This window comes from Tachysurus fulvidraco, chromosome 10 (genome assembly GCF_022655615.1).
Source record: "Tachysurus fulvidraco isolate hzauxx_2018 chromosome 10, HZAU_PFXX_2.0, whole genome shotgun sequence".
In the NCBI taxonomy this organism is placed as follows: domain Eukaryota; kingdom Metazoa; phylum Chordata; class Actinopteri; order Siluriformes; family Bagridae; genus Tachysurus; species Tachysurus fulvidraco.
In genome coordinates, this window is record NC_062527.1 from 7,976,772 (window position 1) to 7,989,871 (window position 13,100).

At 37.4% G+C, this 13,100-nt stretch overlaps 2 protein-coding genes across 6 annotated transcripts; one reads left to right on the top strand and one right to left on the bottom strand.

Moving 5' to 3' along the window:
• The first annotated feature begins 108 nt into the window (after positions 1-108).
• On the top strand, positions 109-10,604 carry agbl2 (AGBL carboxypeptidase 2). 4 transcript variants are annotated; one of them, XM_027173553.2, is made up of 23 exons: positions 110-368; positions 1,550-1,613; positions 1,712-1,858; positions 2,288-2,473; positions 2,565-2,672; positions 2,893-3,043; positions 3,695-3,928; positions 4,029-4,434; positions 4,530-4,672; positions 4,936-5,095; positions 5,190-5,316; positions 5,554-5,654; positions 5,793-5,905; positions 6,437-6,503; positions 6,602-6,721; positions 6,800-6,889; positions 6,987-7,094; positions 7,487-7,664; positions 7,818-7,851; positions 8,748-8,947; positions 9,448-9,562; positions 9,653-9,759; positions 10,174-10,604. In XM_027173553.2, the coding sequence occupies exons 1-23, from the start codon at positions 363-365 to the stop codon at positions 10,245-10,247; spliced, it is 3,039 nt and encodes a 1,012-aa protein (XP_027029354.1). In that variant the 5' UTR covers positions 110-362; the 3' UTR covers positions 10,248-10,604. The 4 variants fall into 4 exon arrangements, with proteins under 4 accessions (XP_047676110.1, XP_027029354.1, XP_047676108.1 ...); XM_047820152.1 differs by having other exon boundaries at positions 111-368; positions 9,445-9,562; XM_047820153.1 differs by lacking the exons at positions 2,288-2,473; positions 2,565-2,672 and having other exon boundaries at positions 111-368; positions 9,445-9,562.
• Positions 10,605-10,728: 124 nt separating this feature from the next.
• tmem17 (transmembrane protein 17) lies at positions 10,729-11,967 on the bottom strand. 2 transcript variants are annotated; one of them, XM_027173555.2, is made up of 5 exons: positions 11,783-11,967; positions 11,437-11,540; positions 11,209-11,253; positions 10,977-11,120; positions 10,729-10,898 (listed from the first exon to the last, which is right to left on the bottom strand). In XM_027173555.2, exons 1-5 carry the CDS (start codon positions 11,895-11,897, stop codon positions 10,803-10,805), a joined length of 504 nt encoding a protein of 167 aa, XP_027029356.1. In that variant the 5' UTR covers positions 11,898-11,967; the 3' UTR covers positions 10,729-10,802. The 2 variants fall into 2 exon arrangements, with proteins under 2 accessions (XP_027029356.1, XP_027029355.1); XM_027173554.2 differs by having other exon boundaries at positions 11,209-11,322.
• Positions 11,968-13,100: the final 1,133 nt, after the last annotated feature.

A 13,100-nucleotide genomic window follows, 5' to 3' on the forward strand; every position in this document is an offset into this window, starting at 1 on the left:
ATTCTATCCATTTTATAACATTACTATTGGCTCCATTTATGAACGCGGAGCGGAAACTCGCCTGGTTCCCATGGAAACGACGCTAAACCTGACGTCATTTGCCTAGCAACTATGAGAAGGTTAGAAAAAGAACTTGTTTAGTTAGCTTTGTTGCTAGCCCGTTGTTGACTATTATCCAAGTCAAAGTAATTGGGGTGAACATGCTCAGCATACCAGAATACTACCTGGAATATAGTATCTAATATTAACTTATCTATGTTACATAAGTAGCTAACTTAAGCTAATGAGCTAGGAAGAATAAACAGGTTGTCTATTTAGTTGACAAGGTCGGCTTTATACACGGCTGGACATCGGGGGATGATATGCAGGTGATTATTATTATTATTATTATTATTATTATTATTATTATTATTATTATTATTATTATTATTTTTATTCATACTGGATATGAAGATTTTCCAAATCTGTCCATAAAGCTTCACTCGGCACAAAACTGGGACCGCATTGTTAGACTATATTCAGTTAAATATTATATATAAAATAAGTTATTTTTCTGTTATGCTTCAAGTTATGTTTAAAATACAAAGGAAAGGGAGGTAAACTCAATGATGATTAGATACGTGGTCAATCAGTATAGTGATCAGTGATTTTTACCATGGTATTAATTTTTTTAAAAATCTATTGGGACTTTCACAAGCAGTATCTAGAGTTTACTCAGAATGGTGCAATAAAGACAAACCCACCATACAAGCAGCATTTGTAGGTAGAAAAGCCTTGTTAATGACAGAGATGAAAAGAGATGTATGATCAGATTGGTTTCCGCTGACAGAAAGGCTACAGTAACTCAGATAACAACTCTGTACAATTGTGGTACAGGAAAACATCTCAGAATTGCACAATACATCAAACCTTGCAGGCAAATGGGCTACAACAGCAGAAGGTCACATCAGGTTCCACTTGTGTCAGCCTGAAACAAAAAGCTTCAGTGAGAAGAGGCTTACAAAAACTCGACAGGTGTTGTTTGGAAAAATGTAGCCTTGTCTGATGTCAGAGTCAGAATGTGGCACCAACAGCCTGAATCCATGGACCCAACAGCAATCCAGGCTGGTGGAGGTGGTATAAAGTGTATACATGTTTTTTGGTGCACTTTTGAGACAATTTATTTCAATCAATAATATCTTGAATCCTAATGCCACAGCCTATTTAGTAACATCATAAAGATGAACACAAAGCAAACGTAATGAACATGAAAATCAGTTCTTCAGTGGCCTTCCCAGTCACCAGGTCTGAATCTAATATCACACCTTTTTGACATGGTAGTATGGGAGATTAACAGCATAATGTGCAGCTGAAAACACTGCAGCATTTGCGTGATGTGGTTATGTCAACATGGACCATAATCTCATATAACATTTTGTAGTATCTCAGCTATGATGAATTCAGGCTGTTTTGAGAGAACAAAAGGCTCTGTCTAGTGTTACAATAGTGCTCCTAATAATGTGCATAGTAAGTGTGTGTGTAAGAATCTTTCTTTTTCTCTTTCATTAAGACTTCAGATGATCCCTATGAGAATTTCATTCTGCAGCATTTAAAGCATTATGGACTTTTTAAAGGTAGGTCTGTGCTCAAATGCATCTGTGATCTTTACTTGTATAGTATAGATAATTAAACAACTGTTTATATTGCTTGTTTGAATATGTATTTTTTGTAGGCCAGAGATCCACGTTTCTGCAGAAAAATGTTTCAGCAGGCAGACTATGGGACATCAAGCACGATTCTGTGGCCAAAGATATTCACCATTCAACTGCTGACAGCACAGACATGGATGAGGAACAACCACAGGCACATCAGGGACAATGTAAATTTTTTGTTGTTTATTTTAGTTAAAATGTCATAAAATCATTGCATCAAATGTATAATTCTCATTTGCCTTTTAATGTACATAGCTTGCTGTAACACATGTACTTCAGTCAGAATATCCTCAGCTCAGTCAGTTTGAAATGAATCATATTAACATCATAACAAAGGAAATTACACATTTTTCAGTTACCTCAAATGAAATCTATCATCTTTGATTAAATGATGCTGATAACTGACCAGTAAAAGACTAATATTTGTAGATAAGGTGTGCACAGCAAAATATTATGTGCAATTGTTTAAACATTTATATCTACGTAAAATCTAATTATTTCAACACATTATATTTAATTTATTTCCTTATTTATAGTGTTCTTTTAGGGTGTGTGTATTTGTTTTGCTTTTGATTGCTGTATACTTTCGTATCTAGTCTCTTTCAACATGGAGAAATATCTTAGGACCAGGCAGCTACTAATTGACCTTGATGGTGGAAAACCAATCCCACGCCTGAGGGAACCACTCGACCTCTTTTCTATCCCTTCCATTTCCCGTCCCTTCCAGGGTGTTTGCTGGCCAATTGAATGTGAAGTTGTCTGTGATAAAATCCATCATATTGGTATTCATTCTTTATGCTTTTTATCCAAAAAATTGTAACACTGTTTCCTGGTTCTTTCAACAACAATTTACATGTCTATTTATTGATACAGAATGGGAGCCTCCAGAACCAGAACCATTTTATCAACAGACAGGTTATGAACAATCCCCTATGCCAGTAGGAGAAGAAAAAGGAATCACCATTTATTGTGTAGACTCTGGTAACACTTAACCTTCAGAATGTTTTTTTGACAGATACTGTTTAAAACCCCCTGTGATCAGAACTCTCTCTCTCTCTGTGTGTGTGTGTGTGTGTGTGTGTGTGTGTGTGTGTGTGTGTGTGTGTGTGTGTGTGTGTGTGTGTGTGCATGTGTGTGCGTGAGTATTTAATACCACTACTCATGATACCTTTCTTTCTGTGTTCTCTATGTGTTTATTAAGCTACAAAAATGTCCTGCTTCACTCGTTCACGTGTTGGGGGCAGCAGGAGGCATATAAAGAATTTCACATCTTCTGCCGACAGCCAAGAGACACCGACCCTGTGTTTTGAGTCAAGATTCGAAAGTGGTAATCTTCAAAAAGCAGTTAAAATGTAAGTGGGTAACACAGATTTTCCCTCTTGTTCTATTGCTAAGGTGCAGAGCTGCAATCTAAACCTTCCCACCCAACAGGGAAAGCAGGAATCCTACACATCTACACCTGGATAACTACTGTAGCAAACTGAAATAGAGTCCAAGCATATACACATATATACATTACATATATACAGCTCCCTTGAAAGTATTGAAATAGTAAGGCACTTATATAATTTTGGTATACAATAAAGATATTTGGGATTGATGTTAAAAGTGAGAAAATAAATCAGATTTCCTGCTAAATTTAATGAAATTCTCAGTTATGTGTTTAATAACTTGACCACCTTGTAATATAGGAACAAAAATATAGGAACATATAAATAAAGTGTAAAATCTAAATCAAATAAAACAATATCTGTTTATATATCTCTTGCTTGCAAAAACTGCATCAAACCAGTGATCCATTGACATCACCAAACCATTGGATTCTTCTTTTGTATTGATATTCCAGGCTTGTACCACAGCTTCTTTTAGTTTGTTTCATCATATATTGTAGCTATTTGAGCTTGCTAACTAGCTGTTATTATCAATCATGAAGGCGTTCATGGATTCAGCAGTTCTAGATTTTAGCTCTCACAAACCTTTTGCTCTGTTGTTTTTTTTCTTAGTGGCCATTATGATTATGAGCTCACTTTGCGCAATGACATGTACACCACAAAGCACACACAGTGGTTCTACTTCCGTGTGAAGAACATGAAGGCTGGTGTCACGTACCGTTTCACGATTATCAACCTGATGAAATCCAGCAGTCTGTATGAAGCTGGTATGCGCCCACTGCTGTACTCTGAGCTTGGTGCCTGCCGCAAGGGAGAGGGTTGGTATCGTACAGGCAACAACATACGGTGAGCCTACGTGGCTGTTAAATCTATCAATCACACTGTAATTGTATTTAAAATATAGTTTGATTCCCTGCATTGATTCCACCATCCATTTTAATGAAAGGTATTACCGGAATGAGAGTGAAAAAGAGAGCCATCCACTCTACTCACTCACCTGGACACTGGAGTTTCCTTATGAAAATGATACCTGCTACTTAGCTCACTGCTACCCATACACATACTCGGACCTACAACACTATCTGCAAGGTGTGGCTTCAGACCCAGCTCGGGCGATGTACTGTAAAGTGCGTGTACTATGTCGAAGCTTGGCAGGAAATTCTGTATATGTCCTGACTATTACTGCACCATGTGGCACTTGGGAAGAGCGAAGAAACAGGCAAGCAGTGGTAGTAACAGCACGGGTGCATCCAGGAGAAACAAACAGCTCATGGATGATGCAAGGCTTCTTGGAATTTCTGTTGGGTAAATCACCCGATGCGCATCTATTGAGGGAAACTTTTGTTTTCAAGGTTAGTAAGTAAAAAATGATCAACAATTTAAACAAAGTGTATGTGCTACTGTGCATTTGTTTCAATATTGTTTGACAAAATCTGCTACACTACAGATAGTGCCAATGCTGAACCCTGATGGAGTGGTGGTTGGAAATTACCGCTGCTCTCTAACAGGCCGTGATATGAACCGCAACTATCGTACTCTACTTAAGGAGTCATTCCCATGTGTATGGTACACTCGCAACATGGTGAAACGGTAAGTAACATAACTCACACACAATGAGAATAGAAATGTCATAAATATCAGTAAAGATGACATGGAAGTACTTTCGTCCAACTGCTGGTGAAAAGTAGTCTGATAGTCTGATTTAAGTGAGTGAGTTTTGTATTTGTCTGTAGAATTAGCATATGTGTGTTTTACATTTTAATGGTTTAATGGTTATATTCTCTAATGGTTACAGGCCAGTGTATCAATATGTTATGCATATTAAATTAAAGTGCATTGCTTTAACTCTGTAGGTTGCTTGCTGAGAGAGAAGTGGTGCTATACTGTGACCTTCATGGCCACAGCAGAAAAAACAATGTATTCATGTATGGTTGCACTGACCGTAAGGATACCTCACTACATCTTCAAGAGAGAGTCTTTCCTCTGATGATGAGCAAAAATGCCAATGACAAGGTAAGAATACTGTGAGGCTGTTGCAGTTTAGATTAGTAGATGCATTAAAAGTGGGTCTTTGTCTTATTTCGTATTTAATATTTCTTATTTCTAGTTCTCTTTCAGGAGTTGTAAGTTTAAGATGCAGAAAGGGAAAGAAGGCACTGGTCGCATTGTAATGTGGAGGCTTGGGATCAGAAACAGCTATACTATGGAGTCCACCTTTGGAGGCTCCACTTTAGGTAAAGATACTTGCAAAATGAAAAATTTCTGTCAGGCCCTTAAAAGCCATGTTTATTTTTGTCATATAGTGCCATAATACACCTGCACTGTCTGATCTGTTACAATTAGCGTTTAGGCAACTAATTGATTGGTGTATAAGAGAGGGAAACGTCAAATTCTCTTTTTAATTGTGTTATGCTATTGCCAATCAAGTGTGGATCAATTCAGAAATTTACTATGGCTGTTCTCATACAAAGGAGGCAGAAGAGGAACTCATTTCTCAGTGGGGGACCTGAAGTCTATGGGCTACCATTTATGTGATACCCTCCTTGACTTCTGTGACCCAGACCAAGCCAAGGTTATTTATTTTTCAATTTTTTTAGTCTTGCAGTCATGTGAACACTGTATTCTTCCAATAGGACACTACAAAGACAACTGAGACAAGAAAACAATCTGAGTATAAAATGCTTGCATTTGATTATTTTTTTTTTTTTAGACTGAAAATTGTCTAAAGGAACTTGGGGTTATGCTGAAGCAGGAGATCAGGCGGAAGCTGGGCAGGGAGGTGGATTGCCTGGATGGCATTACTGATGTGGACATTGAGTCCAGGTAAAGCACTTTAATTATCTAAATCACTTAAACCTGCATCAAAACATTCTGAAATGTATTCTCATTGAGATGTGTAAACATGAGCGGAGATTATAGGAATAGATAACAATGCTCAATGATATCAAGCTCAAGGCTCAAAAGGGTGAAAGTATTACTTTAGGCCTGCCTTGCGGGTGAAGGTTTTAGCAAAATCTCCTAACCTATCAGATACTTACATGACAGTGACAAAGATATATGGCACATTGCTCTGTTGGTTAAAGAAAAATCTGCATGCACAAAAATCTGAATAATCCCCTTTTCATGATATTGGAGCCAAAGAGCAAACATTACTGAACATTTTTGGTTGTACAGTATGAGTCTCTCATGGTGGTAGTTTAGGGCTTAAACTAACTGCCTGGGATAAGTGGCAAAATGACTGCAGAGTGGACAGATTTTACTATAAGGTGTAAAGGCCAGTTTACTATAATGTTTTGTAGATGTTTATTACAAATGTAATATTTGACACTAACAATGCACATTGATTTGTCACAGTACAAGTGGATCAAATAGCACAGACTCAGATGGTCTGCCTGCTCATCTTTTAAACCGCACAGACCAGGTACACTGTTCAAATTGTTTAGTGTACATAGTGTCATCAACCCCTTTGGTTCTGTTTATTTATGCATATATATACATTTATTTTCTTGATTTGCCAAGGATATAAAAGTCAAGAAGAAGCATTTACGGAGCAGAAAAGAAAGGAATAGATTAAGACAGCAGGGGGCTGTGCAACAGAGTGCAAAATCCAGGACCCTTCACAGAGACAACAAAATCACAGTAAGCTTCACAAGGCCAGTATCATATTGTCACAGTGCTCTGTGAGTTTTGAGAGAGTTTTTCTTTTTGCCTTGCCAGGATAGAATAACATCAAATGAAGATCAAGTGATTGAAAGAATGCAAGAGAAAATCAGTCCAGTGAAAGAGGGGAAGAACCAGAAACCAAATGTGATTAACTTATATCTCAAAAATATGATATTATACATGAAACCTTTATTAAAATGTTAACTCAGTCATAAAGATAAAAATATGATTATATGTTTAGGCACAGTTAGTGAGGATTAATCAGTCTGGAAAGACCTGGATCACACATCCTATTCCACGTGTCAGTCTTGTTGGTCATGAGACTTTTTGGGAGGACAAGAAAGACAAGGTTTGTTGTTTAGTATATTTATTAGTTATTACTATAATGATTACAACATCATCTTAAGAAGGGCAAAATCTTGATTCAAGCAAAACAAATCATGACTTGTATACGTATTGTTTGTATTGTATTATTTTTCTAACAGAAGCATGTGGAACCTGTTATACCTTGGCATTACGATATAAAAAACTTTTTTCGTTTCCTGCACATATAGTTTAAAAGAACCTATAATGAGAGGAATTATCAGTTATGGTCTGTGGTATTTATTATACATTCCATGGTTCATGTGGCTAATCTGAAATAATTCTGCTGTGGAATTAACTATTAGATAAAAAAAAACAACTCAACTTTTATCTGCCATTTATCTGCTTTTAACTGTTGTTCCTCTTTACATTCTCAAGAATGGCTTAGGTTACTCTCCTCCCTTATTAGATGAAACGGGAAGGTTAATAAATCACACCCGGAGGCAAGCACAGCACCACTGTGTCACTGCAGTTCCCCACAGATTATCATGTCTGCCTATTCAGCAGTTCCCCATGCTTTTCAACAAGGATGACAAAGCACACCCGGGAATGAGAGGTACGTCTGGACTCCTTCACCATTTTGCAGAAAGTCACCTCATTTTTTACAAACCAGATTCGATGAAACGACTTCATTATCAATTTTATTGCTGTGCTATTTAAAATAGTTTTCAATATTAAAATGAATGTAATGAATGTTTTTTTATCATAGGAAGGTCCGCCGTTTCAAAAATTGCACTGCATAGGTAAGTTCATTCTCATTACTTTACAGTACATGCTTATTGCATACTGTAGAGCCCAGGGTTGTTGCTCAGGAAAAAATGTCTACTGGGGCACATGGGGCATATGTCCTCTGCATTCCACACATATGAAAAACAATATAAGGGTAGCCTAAAGAACATTTATTTGAGTATTCTCCTGTAGTGCATCTATCTTTCATTTACGCAAAACTTTACTTTACAATCACTTTACTGTGACTCAATTAACAATGCTCCTCCATTTCTACTAGTTAGACAGCAAAGGTGAAGCCTGTTCTGCCACACTGTGCACCTCAGCCACATGTACAGTAGAGCCATCTCAACACACTTAATGACTATTCACAGCTATACATAGTGCACCGTGCAAGTTACTAACATGCGAATCTTTCCTTCGAATAGCTTTAATAATTATCACTGAAAATACATTTACATAAAATGAGGTAATGAAATCATTGGAAAACCTAGGCATATTTTGAAACCAGCTACAAACCTACAAAATTGTGAACAAACTAATGGTAGCCAGATAGCTTGTTTTATTACTAGTAACATGATGTTTTTCAACCTCTGCCTTGTAAAAAAAAAAAAATAGCTTTTGCATATCCATCTACAGGATTATAAAATGTATAATAAAATATGAGTCAATGAGCACACCTCTGAACTTATTTTTTAAGAGGTACTATAGGTAAAGTGTTGCTTTAACAAGTTTTGGAACTCAAATAAGAAATGTTATTTTACTAGAGCATGTGCCCCGGTAAAATAGGTCTAGCGACGCCCTTGGCAAGACCTGAAAGTTGTTTTAAAATCTGTAATCATCAAATTAATACCTGGTCTTTGTCTCTGTCTTATTTTTGCACAACTGTCACAACTATATCTTTCCACTGCAGGGTTGTTCCTGAGTTCATATCTGTTAAAGAACTAGAGCTCAACCGCTCAGCCTACTCCTCCCCGGCCCACACGCTCAACCAGTACAATATCAGGCAGAAAAGAACACCACAGTCAACCAAAGTTTCACTTGAATCCTACATACCTGAAATACCAAACACTATGGGCACTCCGAGGACCAATCATAAAAGAAATGTTCTGGGTGAGTCTGGTTCATATGAACAGAGGTTTTGGTGAGGTGGTTGAACATGACTTCAGTTTTTGGTGCAGCATGTTGCATTGCCCCCTCACAGCTCCAGAGTCATGGGTACATGAGAAGTCCTGAGCTTGAGTTGCTTTGCATCACCCATCTGGGGTGAATTCCCTCACTTAGTGCCAAGTGTTACTGCTCAGGATAATGAGATTAATAAAGATGAGTGAATGATTATTATGAGTGAATTATTTTCAGCATCACCCGTGTTTTTATTCCAAACTGTAAAATCTAATTATTATGTTTTAAAGTGATTATAGAGTAAAAACAAGCATGAACACTATACCACTATTATACTATATTATACCACTACTATAGCACTATTGTTTGAAGCATTGTTGTTTGGAGGAAAACTTCCAATATGTGTTTAACAAATGCATAATCAAATTGTAAATAATTTTTATTGTTAGATTTGGAACCCTAATTGACCAAGAGACCTTTACCTTCAGCAGGTCAGGCAGTACTGGGGACTGAGCAGTCCAGAGAAGCAGAGCAGCTCAACAAACAAGAAAGAGGCAACTACTCTTTCTTCCCTGATCTGAGAAGCATTAACAGGCCTCGCAAAAGGTTTTTCAGTCTTTTATTTATACTACATCTCAATGTTTTTTCACTTTCATAATTGTAATTCTGCTGTGCTATTATGCCATAACTCCACAGAAATATGAGGTCCTTCGATGTACAGGCTGGACTTAGAGCTCTAAGGCTAGAGACATTAAGTGGTGGGCATGAAGATGCAGCTTCATCAGGCAGCTGGAGCAGTGAAGGTTGGTATACAGTACCTAGTATATGAATGGTTTCTCCCCTGTAACATGATCACATCCTGTGTACAATGTTTACACACTATATGGACAAAATTTTGTGGACATCTGACCATCACACCCGTATGCGGGCCAGTTCTGAAACTAGGGTAGTGATGTGGAACATAAGGAAGCTTGGGTTATTAGGTTTGTAACACTAGCTTTATGACCACCACACAAAAATACATAAGTACATGAGATGAGCATAATATGGCAAGGACATTTTATAAGCTGCCCAAATTGAGTCACATTCACAAGGTAATTAGCCTGGAAACATCACTAGTTTTAAAGCAAATTGCCTTGGTGTTCCACCACTTTGTTGTAGAACCACAATTACATATGCAACGTGTTGATATCTTACCTCTCTTTCTGTCATTACAGAAGGGTGCATGCTTCCCATAAGTTGGAAACAGAATAAATACATGCCACAAGCTCATAAAGCCACAAGCTCATGAAGAAGAGGAGTTAAAAGAGATCACATCAGGGAAAAGTCTGGAAACAGGGAACAACCAGAGGAAGTACTGATGTAAAAAAAAAAAAGGAACCTTTTTGTTTACAGCTTTTATAATGGACTTTTTTCTGCCATTCATTTTTGCAGGCTAATTTTTATATTTAATATACAGTGATGCTTTTGTCAGGGAAAGAGACTCCATACATACTGTTTCATCCTGTTTCTGACCATCTGCAATTTTACTTTCCTTCAGTTAGATCTGAGGTAAAACACTGACATTTGCTTTTAGTTTTTTTTTTTAAATTTTTTATTTCATTTCATTTTTCTAATCAAATTTTATAAATAAAAAAATACTTCACAACTGTCATCTGATACTGTAATTAATTGAAAAACAGAATTAAAAAAAAGAATGCTTAAAATGCTGACGTGATTAATAGACATGGACAAGCTCCTGAAAAGGAAGGTTTCATTTGGTATAAAAGTGATCATTTGTAGTCTTTTATTTATATACATTATATATTATTTGCAAAAATATGCAGTTTCAGTATCAAATATATCATTATCTAAGCTCTTGAATACCATTAAACTGGCTGAGGTGGAAGCGGCTTTCTGTGTGTCTGACCATCGCACGCAGTGCAACAAAACCAGATAGAGCCTGCAGAAAATACAGAACAAATAAGAAACATTTAACAAAGAGCAGGTTATAATTTGTTTTGAGAGCTTTTTTTTTCACCTCTGTTAAAATGAACACGGCCAGAACTATATGAACTCCTCTTTCCAAAGGCTGGATGAGTATTGCTTCATTGAAGAGCTGGAACAGAATCAAAGGGAACTGCAGAAGGAGGCTGAGGAGCCAAAAGCCAGCCAGTTCAGGGACCTGTAATCCAATGTCTATAATGACTGACTTTATGTATGTATGTATGTGTTTAAGTATGAGCATTCAAAAAAACTACAAAAGAGTTTACCTTTTCTTGCAGATTACCTGCATAGCCCAGGTATAGCCTGATAGCCTCGATGAGAGTCATTAAAATTAAAATGGTAATTAGGATGAATTTGTAGTAATCAGGGAGTGCAGGGTACTGAGAGTGAGTAAGAGATCATTAATAACAACAACAACAACAATAATAATAATAACCTAGGCATGCTAAACTGCTTCAAACTATAACGACAAACTGTAAGCATTCATTACTTACTTTGAGTTGCAGCATTACGACTTCACTAATCCACCACAAAGGAAAGAAGCACATGTTGAAGAACAGAGCCATCTGAAGAGGCAGATTAGATACAACATCTGTAGCTGTGGAGTGGAGCTGCAGTTAGTACACAAACACTATACCCGCCTATACGCTGTTACAACATATCGTGTCCTAACTAACAGCTATTAAACTTGTCAAAGTTAGCCGGTTAGCGACGCATTGTTTAATCAGTAGAAGGCTGTATAACCGGTAGAAGTAAATGAACAGTTAGCCTAGTTAGTTAGAGAGCTAGCTTTGGCTATCATTAGATGTACCGATTTTGATCAGAGGCGTGCAAACTCACTGTGATTTAGAAACGTGATATGATCTTCAGGCGAAAGTTGTGAATGACCCTGATTTACGAAAACACTTCGTGAAAATTCCCCCAAACGCCTTCTTATGGGTTCAGGGAGATCCATAGTGCAAAGCTAAAGGCGTAACTACCAAACAAACACAGCCGCTAACAACAGTGATGAGGAAGAGGTGCGTTCAAGAGTCCAAACGTGTGTTTAAGAGCCTCTATTCTCACACTGTGGGGTGAAAATTTACAGACCACCTCATGATGGAAGTACAGATTTATTTAATGAACTTGATCCAAGTATCCAGACTCTTTTTTTTTTTTTATTCTTGAACAATCCACATACACACCCCAAATCAGATAACACTGTGTTAAAATCTGAAATTTAGATTGCTTATAAAATAGAAATCACATTCGAACTGTAATGAATTCGTTTATAGATTCATTTTGGTAATCCTGGGTCCATTCTGAAACGTAACATTAATACAAAGTTCCACAAACATCTTGGGCAAACCAGCCATTGTTATTCTCCCTCCTCTATCTTCCTGTACTGTAGGTGCCACATCAGTTTTAAAATGCTGATGCTCCAGTTCTCTCTTTCTCCACTGCTTCTCTCTTTCTACCCATCCTGAGGCATCCAGAAATTGTACCAGCTCAGATTGTCTTCTGTATCATGAAGACTTTGGACCTCCACTGAGATGAGGCTGACTCTGTGAGGATCCTGAGGCATCTAGAGATGTTCCAGCTCCACTTGGACCCTGCGATACTAAAGAGGAGATGCCAACTCGATGTGGCCTTTGAGGACAAAAATCTCCTCATCAATACAACATGTGTCAGACTGTATATCTATAATCACACCCTCCAGTGTCACCCATATGAGGATGAGGTTCCACTTTGAGTCCTTTGGTTCCTCTCAAGGTTTCTTCCTTTACCATTCAAGGGAGTTTTTTCTCACCACAGTCACCTGAGTCACCTCAGACTTGCTCATTGCGGATTAATACAAACCTAATTAAATATATCTAATATTAATCTGGTATTTTGTATTATATTAAACTTTATATTATTCTTTATAATAACCTTTTGGTCTATGTTTATGTTCTGTGAAGCTGCTTTGATACAAGGTCAATTGTAAAAAGCTTGCCTACAAAGCAAAAAATCGACTAGCACCCAACTATCTAATCACACTCTGCACTAAACCATGCTCCCTCTGATCCTCTGTCACTGCTTGACTAGACCACCATCTCTCAGTGTGCAAGATAGGCATGTATCAAGACTCTTCTCTATTCTGGCACATAGGTGGTGGAATGAAATTCCATTAGATGTC